This window comes from Chiloscyllium plagiosum, chromosome 9 (assembly GCF_004010195.1).
Source record: "Chiloscyllium plagiosum isolate BGI_BamShark_2017 chromosome 9, ASM401019v2, whole genome shotgun sequence".
NCBI lineage: Eukaryota > Metazoa > Chordata > Chondrichthyes > Orectolobiformes > Hemiscylliidae > Chiloscyllium > Chiloscyllium plagiosum.
Window position 1 is genome coordinate 89841523 of NC_057718.1, and position 16050 is coordinate 89857572.

Below are 16050 nucleotides of genomic sequence, written 5' to 3' on the forward strand. Positions count from 1 at the left end.
CCCCCCCCCCTTAATTTGGGCTAAACGATCATATCTTCTGAGTGTCAAAAATCCAGATTTTATTAAAAATGAAGAATTTAAAGGTGAATCGTTAACCTGCCTTTACTTCCCTTTATTTCGAGCTTTGATTTCAGAACAATCTTAGTGTAACAAACAGGCTTGCTCAACACAAAACAGGACCTGATTGCATGGGACTAGTCAAACATAAGATATGGGAGCAGAAGTAGGCCATTCAGCCCATTGAATGAGATTACAGCGATCTGATAACCCTCAACTCCATGTTTTTTTTAAAATGTAGGCCCAAAGGAGATGAATTGTGCAACAAGTCCTGGCATTTTGAAATCCAAAATGTAAAGGTGAGTACTTACCTTCATTTACATTGGCATTTGTACAGTGGAGCCCTCTAAATGTTTACTCGGGCACGTTGCTGTTTATTTTGATGCAACGTGATGCACAAAATGAAATAACAAACTGGGGTTTATCCTTTTAAATGAAGTGCATTTAGTGTAACCTATATCACTTTCTCAGTACTTGGAGTTCTGATATCCGTAGGCAATCAGTACTAAGGCCCCCCCCCCCCAAATCTGCAGAATCGTTTTCTGCAGTTTCACATACCCTCAGTTTACCATGTCTGGAGCAAATTATAGGGAATGTTCCAGCACCAGGGACTGGGGGTTGCAGGGAAGGTATGTTTCCCTATGTAAATGAATGGGTTTGCTTCTATCCATGGTTCCAGGCTTCTGCAGTAAGTCCTGGAATGTAACCCCCAACTGGTACGGGGGGGGGGGACTACTGTGATCACTAGCATTTAATGTGTTAGAAATGGGAGAGTGAGATTGAAGTTTTAACATTTAAAGAACATTGTTTACTTTAATTTTGTATGAAACTCAAGTGTTGGTGAGAAGTGACTTTGCTTTCACTGATGTTGCAGTTGTACAGTTAATTGTAGCCTGAATCTGAACTGGAAGGGAGACTTAGTAACACAGAGGGCATGGTTGAGGTAATATTATTCTGTTTTCCTTCAAGACCTATTTGCTTTTTGCTGACTGGTGAAGGAACTACAAAACCTATCTCTCTTTCTAATGATCATCTGTAAGTGAAATTGCTCCTCAATGATGCTCAACCATGGTTTCAGAGTGTATCATTGTTCAGGATTGACCATTGTAAGAGCGAAGGGTGGCTTGGATTCCCTGAAATAAAACGGAAACTTTGTGACTGCCTCACTCTTGGCAGGAAGCCAGTTTCTCTGGAATTTTTGAGAGCACTCAGTAAAGTTGGTTTGTCTGGAAAGGATGGATGAGCAGCTACATTGTATGTACATGTAATGGGAGATTTGAAAACACAGATGGCTCAAAGATCATGAGCAGGAATTCTGTATTCCGTTGACATCAGGTCACTACAAATCAAAGGGAAATAAAGGTTAAACTAGGAACTGTTTACAGTATGTACATGGAGCAAAGCCTGTGAGTTACATTGCGCTAAGAAGTACTTTGATCTATCTGTTGCCCTTTCCCATAAGCCCTCCTTCCCCCAAAGACATGTTTGACCAGTGAATGGCCATTTGACTGCCCCAGCTGCTGACCCTCATTGTCGCCACCTGCTGGTAGCAGTCTTGCTACAATTAGTTGGACTGGGTCTCCAGGGAGCAGAGTCCAAACTTTGCTCTGTGCACTGCCATTTACAGTGCCTTGAACCCAGGCAGCGGCGGTACTGATTGACTTTGACTTTGACTGGTGATGGAAGGCATATTTATGATTAAAGTCCATGTATATTTATTCCATGTCTGAGTCGGATGCACTCCAGCTCTCACTTCACTTTGAGCCTGAAGAGTGATGGCTATGGACACAACTTCTAATGGTTCTCTTTTTCTGCAGGACATTTTACCTGAATTAAAACTCTGGTGGCCTGATGTGCTTCATCCCAACAGTACTCAGTTCTGGTATGTCTCTTTGTAAACCTTCCATTATTCAAGGCACTTTCTGTTATTCACTGCCAATAGAAAAGTAGTCGCAAATGGACATTTAACACTGGCTTCTCTCAGTTGTCTTGCATTCTGTTCATGAGCACACAATCCAGTGACACTGCCGTGCAGTATCCAGTGAGTGCTGCACTGTCAGCGGTGCCAGCATCCCCACTAGCAACTGAATAACAACCTCTGTTCAGTTTGATTCTAACCTATCCCTCAACAAACTGGGTTTTTTACACATCCCAAATGTAAAAGGAATTCAAGGGCTCGGAGCATCTGTGGTTCCAAGATTCCCGTGGTGCTTGTATCACAAAGTCCCAGATAAGTGCCGCTGCAGAGTTCCTCAGATTCAAGCTACAAACCGAGGGCCCAGTCAATGTAATCTCAGTTTTATATTTGGACCACCACTGCTACCCCCACCATCAGTCTGTGGGTGGACAAGCAGCCAGGTCTTCAACATCTGTGGACAGCCAGAAACTAAAATGTCCTCCACTGCTCGAATTGAAGAGGCCATGATTGTGATGAAGCCAAGAGATGTGTCTATCTTTCCCGACAGCTTGGAGTTTGTAACATATCCCATCATCCTAATTTGGAGTTGAGCTAGCTACCCGGCATGAAAAGGGAAAGGAGCTGAGAATAACTTTGGAGAATCCAGCGCCAACCTGAGGAAATGAGTGAGCTTTAATCAAGGAGGGAGATTTTGAGTCATGTTGTCTGGGAGATATTCCCTGTAGCAGCAGTTGCCTGTTGAAATGGTGTTTAGTCAATGCTGCTTTTAGCCATAGAGAATGGAAACAGACCCCGTGGTCCAACCAGTGCACGTAGACCATGATCCCAAACTAAACTAGTCCCACTTGCCTGCATTTGGTCCATATCTCTCCAAAAATGTCTTGTTCATATACTTACAACATTTAAAAGACATTTCGGTAACTGTACCCACATCTACCATTTCCTCTGGAAGTTCATTCCTTACATCAACCACTCTATGTAAAAAAAAAAACAAAGCCCCTCCTCTTTCTTAAATCTTTCTCCTCTTAACATAAAAATATGTCCCTTAGTCTTGAAATCACCCACTCTAGGGAAAAGACACCTGCCATTCACCTTATCCATGCCCCTCGTGATTTTATAAACGTCTATCAGGTCACCCCTCAACCTCCTACGCTCCAGTGAAAAAAAAAAGGTCCCAGCCTCTCCCTTTTCCTCAAACCCTCCATTTCTGACAACATTCCGGTAAATCGTCTATCAGGTCACCCCTCAACCTCCTACGCTCCAGTGAAAAAAAAATGTCCCAGCCTCTCCCTTTTCCTCAAACCCTCCATTTCTGACAACATTCCGGTAAATCTTTTCTGAACCCCCTCCAGCTTTAATAATATCCTTCCTGTAACCGGGTGATCAGAACAGATGTTTGTTATGGCAGAAGTTTAAAAGTTTAAATCCTGGTTCATGTGATCCTTTCACCCAGTTGCTGCAAGTTCAAATTTTGTTTAAAAAGTTACAGATTTCTACAGGGTTTGTGACACATTTTACTTCGTCTTTGAATGCCAAACTAATTCCCTTTTTTTCAAAAGGGTTCCCGGCTGCAACAGCATGAGGAAATGATGGTCTAGTGGTAATATCTACTGGATCAGCTAATGTTCTGGTGACCTCGGTCTAAATCCTACCCTAGAAGATGGTGGAATTTAAATTATATTCATTTTTAATTAAAAAAAGAAGAAACTGGAATGGATAGCTCTCCTCTGTGATGGTGGCCATGAAACTATCATTAATTTGTCATTTAAAATACATCATCATTCATCATGTCCTGAAATCTGCCACCCTCAGCTGGTCTGGTCTACATGTGAGCCTGCCCTGTGAAATGGCTGAGCAAGGGTAATTGGAGATGGATGAAGGGGGACAGTTAGTAAGTTTGCGGATGACACCAAAATTGGAGGTGTAGTGGACAGCGAAGAGTTACCTCCGATTACAACGGGATCTGGACCAGATGGACCAATGGGCTGAGAAGTGGCAGATGGTGTTTAATTCAGATAAATGCGAGGTGCTTCATTTTGAGAAAGCAAATCTTAGCAGGACTTATACACTTAATGGTAAGGTCCTAGGGAGTGTTGCTGAACAAAGAGACCTTGGAGTGCAGGTTCATAGCTCCTTGAAAGTGGAGTCACAGGTAGCTAGGATAGTGAGGAAGGTTTTTGGTATGCTTTCCTTCATTGGTCAGAGTATTGAGTACAGGAGTTGGGAGGTCATGTTGCGGCTGTACAGGACATTGGTTAGACCACTGTTGGAATATTGCGTGCAATTCTGGTTGCTTTCTTATCGGAAAGATGTTGTGAAACTTGAAAGAGTTCAGAAAAGATTGACAAGGATGTTGCCAGAGTTGGAGAATCTGAGCTACAGGCTAGGGCTGTTTTCCCTGGAGCGACGGAGGCTGAGGGTGACCTTATAGAAGTTTACAGAATTATGAGGGGCATGGATAGGATAAATAGGCAAGTCTTTTCCCTGGGATCGGGGAGTCCAGAACTAGAGGGCATAGGTTTAGGGTGAGAGGGGAAAGATATAAAAGAGACCTAAGGGGCAACCTTTTCACGCAGAGGATGGTACATGTATGGAATGAGCTGCCAGAGGATGTGATTAGATTAGATTACTTTACAGTGTGGAAACAGGCCCTTCGGCCCAACAAGTCCACACCGACCCGCCGAAGCGCAACCCACCCATACCCCTACATTTACCCCTTACCTAACACTACGGACAATTTAACATGGCCAATTCACCTGACCTGCACATCTTTGGACTGTGGGAGGAAACCGGAGCACCCGGAGGAAACCCACGCAGACACGGGGAGAATGTGCAAACTCCACACAGTCAGTCGCCTGAGGCGGGAATTGAACCCGGGTCTCTGGCGCTGCGATGCAGCAGTGCTAACCACTGTGCCACCGTGCCGCCCGTGTGGTGGAGGCTGGTACAATTGCAACATTTTAAGAGGCATTTAGATGGGAAGATGAATAGGAAGAGTTTGGAGGGATATGGGCCGGATGCTGGCAGGTGGGACTAGATTGGGTTGGGATATCTGGTTGGCATGGACGGGTTGGACCGAAGGGTCTGTTTCAATGGTGTACATCTCTGACTCTGACTCTATAAGTGCTGGTCTCGCCAGCGATGTGCCCACATCTCCTGAGAAACAAAGTGTCTGGGGGAGAGAATCCCACATTCTAACCTCTGATCCCATTCGCAATCATATGAAATTTGCACTCTCCTCCCACCCCAAAGAAAAATCCACTGTCTCGAGGTCACAGGACTGCTTACCTTTCCTAATCGTTAGCTCTTCCGTTCAGTCTTCCCTTTTCCTCACTGCCACAAAAAAGACAGAACCTTCATTTATTGTAAACTCCTGTAGCTCCCTCTGATTACAGTGCTAATATCCTTTGTCACTATGTTCGTCCGGGCTGTGGTTTCATATTGGTGGGTGGCCCAGAGTCAGGGAAGCATGCTGAAGAATTCAGGGTCTTCCTGGATGTGTCTGCATGATTTGACCAGCTCTGACAAAGCAGAGGAAATAGAAACATGCCCAAAGACAATGAAAATGGGTTGGTCTTGCCCCAACTTGGGCGTTGCCCTTCAGGTGCTACTGATCCCTGTTGTTCTGGAAATGTCCTGAAGTTGTTCCCTCATGCTGAATGACAACTGAGATTTAATGCTTTTCCTAACTTCAGTTAACACATGGATTGTGGGTCCTCCTTTGAGAATATTTTGTAATAGCAGGCATCTAACCGAGAGATCCTCTTAAATATCTCCTTCTACATCTATAGTGGTCTATCCATTCATCTAGTATGCTGGTTCATTACAGTAAGTTCAGATTTTATACAGACATAATTGTCCTTATTTAAGTTTAAAGCACTAATCTCAGACCCTTTTTTTTTTCTCTTTTGAACTGAATGTAAAAGTCAGTGACATTGAGGGTTCACTGCTACCCAGAGTACATTTATACTGTCATCATTAATTCATCTTATTACCTGGCAGTCTGATATAGCATGCAGTTTGTTTGGCTGTATCCCACCAGGCCAGTAAAGAGAAAGGGGGCATTACACTGCTGTGGACTCAGTAGGTGTTATTGGCTCGAGTTTCTGTCTCTGTTACTATTACAACAGCCATGGCTGTCCAACTGAGAGAGAATTGAGTTTGCAAACAACGAATTTTTAGAATTGTAATCCCTACAATGTGGAAAATGGCCACTCAGCCCAACACGTTCACACCGACCCTCCAGAAGAGTAACCCACCCAGACCCATGTCCCTAAATTGAGGCCTGACTCATGCACCTAATCTGCACATCCCTGAACACTATGGGGCAATTTAGCATGGCCAATTCGCCTAACCTACACATCTCTGGATTGTGCGAGGAAACTAATGCAAACTCAACACAGTCGGCCAAGGCTGGAATCAAACCTGGGTCCCTGCTGCTGTGAGGCAGCCGTGCTAACCACTGAGCCACCATGCTGCTCCTTGATGTAGCCATTACTGTTCAGGCTCACATATGGAGGAGGTCCTCTGGGCTTGGTGACTTACTGCTTGCATTTACACAGCACCTTTTAACTCAAAAATAAAATCCCAAGGCGCTCCTTAGAACTTTACTCAGACGTGGGTACCAAGATGGAGGAGGAGATTTTATGAAAGGGACCCAGATTTCTGGTCAAAAGGGGTTCAGATTTAAGGAAGGCCTTGAAAGAAGAGAGGTAGCTGTAGAGTCAGATCTTGGCACAGGCTGAATGTGTCAGAGTGTGGCACTGGAAAAGTACAGCAGGTCAGGCAGCATCCAAAGAGTAGGAGAATCGACATTTCAGACATAAGCCCATCATTAGGAAACATCGATTCTCCTGCTTCTCGGATGCTGCCTGGCTGGCTGTGCTTTTCCAGCATCACACTTTGCAACACTGATCTCCAGCATCTGCAGTCCTCATTTTCTCCTCCAAGCTGGTAAAGCAATGTTGGAAGAGTAAGAAAAACTGTCAGCAACATAGAGTGTAACCTGGCCTGTAAAGATGGAGATAGGCTGCTCCCATTAACCACATCCACCTCTCTGCACAGGAAACACGAGTGGGCGAAACATGGAACCTGCGCAGCTACATTGCAATCCTTGAACACCCAGGAGAAGTACTTCAGCAAAACACTGGACCTGTTCCATAAAACCGACCTGAACAGGTAACCCCCACTTTAAATCGATTTCAGGCTCTTAGCCAAACCCTTGCAAATGCTTTTAAAGCAGACCCGAGTGGAATTTTCTGTGTTTTTTTTTTTAACCAATCTTTCGACCTTTCCAAAGCCAAGGGAAAAATCCCCAAGAGGTTTCAATGTATAAAATGGGAGCGTTAGGAGTCCATTTGGCCCCTCAGGCCTGCTGTGCCATTCTTTGTGTATACAATTCCACGTTAACATGTACTCTTGATAACCTTTTGATTCTTTTTGCCGAACGACAATTTATCCATTTCTGCCTTGGAATGATTTAATAATCCTGGTTCCACCACTTCCTGAGGCAGGGGGTACCAAAGCAACATATTTGTTCATTTCATCCGCCATTAACTCTCCATTTTCACTCTCTAGAGGATCAACACTTTTTTTTGTTCTTTTCAAATACCCACAGAAACTCTTGCTAGCTAGCTGACTGTCATACATTTTCATATATAGACAGTTCTTTCTGATGGTTAACTTTTTGGTCATTCCTTATATTCTTACCAATCATCTGACCTGCCACTCATCATTGCACAGTTTTATGCTTTTTACTTCAGTTTGATGCTTTCCCTAACTACTGCAGCTAACCATGGATTGTGGGTCCTCCTCTGAGAATATTTTGTAATGGCAGGTATATGCACACAATCTGAGAGATCTCCTTAAATATCTCTCTCTACATCTGCATTAGTCTATCCATTAACCTGGTTCATTACAGTAAGTTCAGCTTTCATACTGAAATGGTTGCCCTTAGTTAACATTAGTCTCAGACCCATTTTCCCCCTTTCCAACCAATGTGAATTTCAATGGCATTGAGTTCACTGCTACCTTGGGATGCCTTTACACTGTAGTCATTAATTAATCCTATTTCATCAGACAATATACAGTGTCATAGCATGCAATACGGTTGGTTCCAGAGCGTGCTACTCTAATAAACTATCTCAAAGACTTTCTATGAGCCCCTTCAGCTACTGATACTGCCTAGGTGTGTTTTGTCTCATTTGTTGGTTTGTATATTAAAATCCCACCCAAGATTATTGCCATGACTACAGTAGAAGCATTCAATATCTTGTATACTTTATTTTTTATATTCTTGTATTCTTTGTCCCACATTGGGGTTACCATTAGGGGCCAGTCAGTTGTTCCCAAGAGTATCTAAGAGCTCTCATGAGCTGTAGCCTTGATGCACAGTCCCCATTATCTGCTGATCCACATACCACGAGGTTGGTCCCCGATCCCATTCCATTTTTCCCATTGTCTCGTCCAGTCTGCCTCGGTAAACCGATTGTAGCCCTCTGCTGCACAGAGGATTAGTACTGCTTTTTTTTTAATGCATAGGAAGTCCATGCCACGATCCCTCGCAGATAATGAAGACTGTGTACCTGTTCTGTAATACATATTTATCTTTTAATTATTTTTTAACTGTGCCACCAATTTGTGTACTGTGCTGAAACTTCAGAATCGAATAGATCTTAACCATTTGCAAGATACTCACTGACCACCTACCTCCTTTCCTTGTTCCACACCAAGAACCAAATGGTACAGCACAGGCAGCGTTGCAAAGCAAAAGAGAACAAACTCGCACCTCCTTTTCACACCCTCTTCACCAAACTTCCCATTCCCCAAGCTCTCAATATAATTTCCTCAACTGCATTTGTTTGCCTCCTTGTATAAGCGGCTCTGTTCATATTTAAGTACTTGAATGCATGCTCGTTGCCACAAGAACTCCAATCTCTCCCGTCCACTCACTTCCCAGTCACCTTTATCTCTCCCCCCCCTTCCACCTGCCTTTGAGCATGTGAAACTGTAACTTAAAAAAGAACTCCATTTGCTCAGTCCTTCCACAGTGATGAGAATAAGCCTGATATCCATTGCCGTCCCGATTATATGCAGCAGAACCTTTTGGCTATTTATTGTAATGCAAAGATTTATTTACTAACCTTTGACCATTTGTTTTATTCAGTGTTTTTAAAAAGTTTAATATTCTCCCTTCGTCCAACTATTATACGGTAAGGACTTATTGGTGTTTGTCCTTTTTCACTCCCTTGCTTTTCTGCTGAGTTACACAGTTGGCTGTACTTCTAACTATAATATTCTCACATTTAGCTGGAGGTCATTGAAAGTGCACTCGTGTCAGTCTATGGGGTTATGCCGAAAATTCAGTGCCTTAAGGTAATTTACGCTTTTTATTATTGGCGTGAATAGTTCAGATCAAAACCCGGTTTCAGGTAAACTAAGTTACACTGAGGTCTTGATCTTATTTCAATTTCATTTCTCAGTTTTTCTTTCATATTTTATATTTCTTGTCTAGCCAGCCTCACTGTAGATTGATGCAATGTAAGAACTGACTGTGTTGAGTGATTACGTGTTGTATGTGTTGAATGGTGGATTGTTACACTGTTAGGATTGCAAGGAATTATTTAGTGTCTGCGTCAAGTTTTAATCTCCTCAAATCTGGGAATTAGGGTTAAAGAGTGATTTACAAGTCATAGATTTAACTCTGCAATTGCTTGCCCATCCAGTTGTAAAGGCTTTTGCTTGATTGATTGATTGTAATTTTGTTTTAAGTGCACTCAGATATATTTTGTTGTTTTCATTTCAAACTCAATTGTATCTTTTGTTGTTGTTGTTTCCTCCAATTCCCCCCCCCAGCCAGAGGGAAGATCAGCTCAAATCCTGGGTCAGATTGAACTGTGTTTCACCAAAGACTTCGACCTGCTGAACTGCACACACGATGTATTCAGCACCCACACTACTGAGAATGACAGACAGTGTGCTAACTATTTAGGTTTATCAGTGTGTGACCCACAAGAGCAAATCTATTACCCTCCAATTGAGCATCTGTATTGAGTGTGAGAGTTTACTGCTAGTGGTTTCTGTTCAGCAGGTTCACTGGACTGGACAGTACAGCACATTGACTTCTTTGGTATCAGATACAATGCAGCTGTCAGTTTGAGTACAGTGTCAAATTTTAATATCAAGAAACCATGCTAGCATTGCATGATGGGTCAGTCAGTTTTTCCAAAAGGCAAATTAATGTCACCAACATGAATTTCTATTTTTTTTATGACTTTAGCCATTTCCAAAATCATTTGCATTTGTACCAGCACCACTTTTCATTTGGCGTGGAATTATTTAAAACAAATGATTTTAAAACTGGTTTTCAAAGCTCAGACCTGCATTCCTGCCAAGTTAAGCTATAAGCTGGCCTTATCATTCTAGTTGATTTAAACTATGTATTCAGTAGTCACCAGTTTATTTTATGACATTTGGTGTTGAACTAGCAATACCTAATTGTGGTGCTGATCCTTAGGGGCAGGAAACCAAAGTCATTGATCTATCATGTAAAGGACAAGGAATGCATAGATCTTAAAGCTTTAGTCATTTCTTCATGCCGATTTTTAGATTAGATTCCCTACAGTGTAGAAACAGGCCCTTCGGCCACACCGACCCTCCGAAGAGTAACCCCCCCCGACTAATGCTCCTAACTATGGGCAATTTAGCATGGCCAGTTCACCTGACCTGCATAGCTTTGGACTGTGGGAGGAAAACAGAGCACCCGGAGGAAACTCACGCAGACACGGGGAGAATGTGCAAACTCCACACAGACAGTCGCCCGAGGCTGGAATCGAAGCTGGGACCCTGGTGCTGTGAGGCAGCAGTGCTAACCACTGAGCCACCGTGCTGCCCCTCATCTCTCACTCGTCGTAAGCTGAAGGTGTCTTTCTTGGCCACTAAAGCAGCCAAAAGAACATGGTGCCTGCCTTAGACTCTGGTGGAGAGTCTGAGCTTGTACCAGGCTTTCACTCCACATTCCCTGCTTATTGGCACACACTCATCACTGTGATGTCCCCTCATACCCTTTCTCTGAGGCAGTGCAGGCTTGTACGCCTGGAGGTTCCTCACAACTAGTGGTTAATGGGCACATGCCCGCACTGGATCCCACATTCAATCCACCCCGATGCTGCTTCCTATAAAGAGAACTGTGTGTGTGGCAACTTTGGTAAATTTAAAATCTCCCATTCCAATACAAGTCTTTTGTCCCATCTCCTGGGCTTTATTTAATAAAGAAAAGTACTTTGTGGATCTGTCTCGGTCTCTCTCGCTGGAATCATCAATCACCGTTGCAATAATTCCACCCTTAAACATATTGGAGAACAAAGATGGGTTTCAACATACTTTAATGAATAATTAAACTAAGCTGTTTCGAGACAGTGACTCAGCTAAAATCACTTGCATTTTCTAGACACTTCTTAAATTTGAGGTCTTTTGTGTTTTATGTAATATTTCATGAAAATATTAATATGTAATCCAATAAATCATTGAATTCATTTAAATTATAACAATGCAATTCTAACTGAGCTGGATGATTTTACAATTCTGTACTCAAGAACTTGCCTTTCCCAAGTACATCCCAAAGCCTCCCTGAAACATCGATCATAAGGAATTGCATCAAAATGTTTAGTCCTACGAGATCAGTTTTATAAAAGAGAAACAGAGGGGGTGATGGAGCAGAAATTCAATCAAGTACAATGGAGGGACAGGCAATACATGTACCCTGTGAACAATATATTTTTTAAAAACTGTATGAGAGATATCCAAGAGGCACTCACCTGTTTTTCTCTGGTGGTCTTTTACAAAATGTTCATGCTCTTTTTTTTTGTAAAAATCGGGATGAAGTTCTTTAGCTGTATCCAATAATGACAGAATTCACTGGACTACGCAGAACTCTTCCTCTGGTTTTTATACAAACCTAAGCATAGGAGTGGGCCATTCATCGATCTTGGCTAAAGAGCTCCTGATGCTGCAGTGTGGGGAAACTTGCCTCCAGTGAATGAAGAGGCAGAAGTGTCAGGGAGAAACGTTCGATACCACAACTTTGGACCAGACTGTGTCTGCAGTACTAAAGTGGGAAAGGTCTGACATACGTCTTGTACAATCCACCATGCAAGTTATTTTGGGTCTCCAAGTGTCTTTGTGTTTAAACACAATCAGAAAGTGGTGGAGAAAGTCAGCAGTCTGGCAACATCTGTAGGGAAAGTAGTAAAAAATAACATTTCAAGTCCACAATGACTTATTTTGAGCTGAATGGGTCTGAAAAAATTGTCAACAGCAATGAGAGAGGGGAGGAGCAAATGGAACAGGTGGTGAGGGTGCCCGGAGCAAAAGGAATGCCATTGGTAGGAGAGGAGGGTGGATCATTGGTAGGATCATGGGTGTTAAGAGTCAGAGATTGAGAGCAAACCTAACAATGGAGTACTGTTCATTTTCTAAATAAACCTTCATTATCAAGGTCACTTTCTCCTGCTTATGTTTTTCTATTGTGCAATATGAATAATGTATTACAGCATTGATATGAACTGTTCAATATTTACAGATGGTTTATTGTAACTTGTCTTTTAAAGAAAATAAAATTAACATATATTCAAATCACCCAGGAAGTCAGGATTTAATCTCTTGCTGATCATTTTTAGGTTATTTCAAGTGGCTGGTCAGTTAATAAGTAGGTCTTTATGTATGTTTCTATATTGCAGACTAGGAATAGAAGTTAATATTTTTTCATTAACCTGTCCATTTTGTGTTATTCAAAGGAACAGGAGAATCGACGTTTCGGGCATAAGCCCTTCTCCAGCAACTGATTTTTAAGCTATGCTGTGCTTTTCCAGCAACACATTTTTAAGCTCTGATCTCCAGCATCTGCAATCCTCACTTTCTCCATTTTGTATTATTGGCTGTTTCTTGGTTTGAATTTCTTGATTACCAAGTTCAGTAGGTACTGTTCAAGATTGTATGTCAACAAGTCTTCCTCCAGATATGTAATATTGTTGGAACTCCTTTGGTGTTATTGGCTGAGCTTATTATATATCACTTCATTCAGCAATATAAGCAGTTGCAGATTTTATTAAATAGGACTTGTTCAAGATACAAGTTGAGAACAACACATTGACTTTCACTGTGTATTTTTTTTTGAGTACATATTAGGTTGGTGTTTCCATTTCCCAGGGACCAACACATTATGTCAGAAGTATTTGTCTGGAGATCCTACTTGAAGTATCAGGGCTCTTTGGAATTTCCTTGGGTGCAGCATTAAACAATTAGGGAGGGATTTTGTGAGGAGTGCTAGAATACCTACTTCTGGATCAGAAGGTCCTGGTTCAGTTCCCACATGCCCTGCTGTGTCTCATAACATGTTCAAGCACAGTTAAAAATCAGACAACACCAGGTTATAGCCCAGCAGGTTTAATTGGAAGCACTAACTTTTGGAGCGCCGCTCCTTCATTCAAATCACGTTCAAGCAGATTGAGTAAAAAATCTACAACATCATACAGGTTTAAGTATTGAGTCAGCCTAATCTGCAGGATGTGCAGCTAAGATTGTCAAATCCATAAAGCAGAATTGCTCTAAATCCATGTTACTGAAGCTGATACACGATTTAAAAACTCAAACAAAACCTTTTAGAGATTTTACAAATGCTGATCAGCCAGTAGATTTTCCAGCATTTGCTGGTGTACTGGATTTTCAGTATTTACTTTTTCCAATTTTCATTTTAAAATTGATGGCTTTTGTTTTTGCAGTATCAGAGGTTGAGGGATGACTTTATAGAGGTCTATAAAATCATGAGGGGCATGGATAGGGTGAATAGCCAAGATTTTTTTTTCCCCCAGGGTTGGGGGGAGGAGTCCAAAACTAGAGGGAGTAGGTTTAAGGTGAAAGGAGAAACGTAAAAGGTACCTGAGGGACAACTGTTTCTCACACAGGATGGTAAGGGTATGGAATGAGCTGCCAGAAATGGTGGCAGTGGGTATGATGACAGCATTTAAAAGGCATCTGGACAGGAAGAGTTTAGAGGGTTCAGTTTACAATATCTGTTTGGCATGGACGAGTTGGACTGAAGGGTTTGTTTCTGTACTGTGTAACTCGATGACTCTGACTCTATAACTGGTTTTTGATGGGGATGTTTTTGGTCTCACTTCAGTAATGGTGCCATGGACATTGACTTCATTTTAGAGATTTTCTTTATTCTTTCTGTATATTACATTGTATCAGACGGTACTAACCTACAGCACCACATGAGGTTCAGTTCTGTGATTAGACTGAAGTTTATATTTTTATCAGACTTTTAAAAAGAAAAATCTGTTCCATTTGACCTGTAGGTTATCCTAAGGGCAGTTGGCAGAAATGACCCATTTACTGTTAAATCCATGTGGGGCTTCATGAGTCTCTTTATACAATATGAAGTGCCTTTGTGGCACTAATGTGGTTAACTGAGAGGTTATCCACTTCGACAGAAAAACAATCAAGTAGATTATTGTGGTGAGAATTTGGGAAGGAGGGAGGTGCAACAGGACCTCTGGGTTGTCATAAACCTAGGTGGTCCAGACAGCAAATGTTAGGTTTGTGATCCGAGATGATTTGAATACAGGAGCAGAGATATCTTACTGCAACTGCACAGGGGCATTGGTAAGGTCAGACCTGGAGCCTTTTATGTAGTTTGTAGTCTCCTTATTTGAGGAAGGACATTCTAGCTGTTGAGGGAACGCAAAGAAGGTTCACCAGACTGATTTCTAGGATAGCAGGACTTTTGTACAGGGATCAGTTAGGATGATATTCACAAGAGTTGAGAAGAACAAGGGGGTGATTGATTCACATAGAAACCTATAAAATTCTATAGACTTAAACAAGATCGGTGCAGGATGGATATTCTCAATGACCCAGGCTCACAGGCCTTTCAGGACAACAATGCAGAATTTCTTCACACAAAACCGTTGAGGCCAAAATATTGAAGATCGTCAAGAAAGATGTAGATAAAGTTCTTAAAAGTCTAATGGGATCGAAGTATATAGGGACAAAGATGGTGACCAATTTTGTGGACTGAGCAGAGGTTGGAGATTCTGTTCTATTTGTAGGAATGACCCTAATCTTCCATTCATTCAACATGTAAAACCACCATTTCATGTTGCCATGATTGTTTCTATCCTATACCTGCTGCAGTATTTAACTGAAGCACAATATAACATGAAGGACTTGACATGGAGCTCAACAATTACAGATAAATGTTGCCACCATTTTGATTACACCCCTTCCCCCACTGTGTCATATTTGCATATTGTGCTTCTCAGCAAAGGCAACCTGTTTCGACTATTCACACCTATTTTGTAACTATCACTTCTTTACTCCCGACTTTGTCTTTTGTTCTAGGCACCCTCAAGCTTCTTTTCTGCTTGCTCCCCCTCAGTCTTTGTCAACAGCATGAAAACATCACTTTTCCAGTCCCCTTCAGTTCTGAAGAGACTCAAACATTAACTTTCTCTATCCACGGCTGCTGCCAAACTAGTTGAGTTGGAGCAGTTTAATTTCAAAATTCTAGTACTTTGCTATTGTCCTTGTTTGAAACAGTATGGATCAGTAGCAATTAGGCAACTTAACTCTTTCTACCACGTGAGCAATGCAACTTCCTAATGGACATTTTTAAACAGCAGGGGTGAGAAAGAGTTCCTTAATTTCCAGTTAAGGACAGTTGACTCATCTGACTCAAACTTCATTATGATGAGTGACTAATTCTCTAATAGTCCTAAGCAGTGGAACTCAAATGCATAAGCATGGTTAATAAACTTCCAAGCTTTTGTTCATTGTAGTATTGTTTTAAAAAATTCTCAAGGTCAAGGAGCAGGCTCGCAGGAAAGTAGTCTGACACAGAACAAACAGCCAAGAGGCGAGTCTGCTAGAATATAAGTGTTTTATTCCCCGCAGTGTCCCCACAACCAGTCTCGTACTTACAACGGGTCTGGCTTATACTCACTCTACATGTTACCAAAACTGGGAGCCGTCAGTTCTCGTAGAGCGGTTGCCAACAACCCACGCTCGGCGGTTAA

At 42.0% G+C, this 16050-nt stretch overlaps 1 protein-coding gene across 5 annotated transcripts in view; it reads left to right on the forward strand.

The window, feature by feature from the left end:
- Window positions 1-10654, forward strand: part of LOC122553045 (ribonuclease T2-like) — a 23039-nt gene extending 12385 nt beyond the window's left edge. For 2 of the 5 annotated variants that reach the window (XM_043696509.1, XM_043696510.1), the window contains exons 5-10: window positions 299-356; window positions 1875-1939; window positions 7040-7153; window positions 9141-9186; window positions 9284-9349; window positions 9830-10654. In XM_043696509.1, coding sequence (XP_043552444.1) covers window positions 299-356; window positions 1875-1939; window positions 7040-7153; window positions 9141-9186; window positions 9284-9349; window positions 9830-10027 — 547 coding nt within the window. In that variant the 3' untranslated portion in view covers window positions 10028-10654. The remainder of the gene's footprint in view (window positions 1-298; window positions 357-1874; window positions 1940-7039; window positions 7154-9140; window positions 9187-9283; window positions 9350-9829) is intronic. The other 3 variants (XM_043696511.1, XM_043696513.1, XM_043696512.1) reach the window with 3 other exon arrangements.
- Window positions 10655-16050: the final 5396 nt, after the last annotated feature.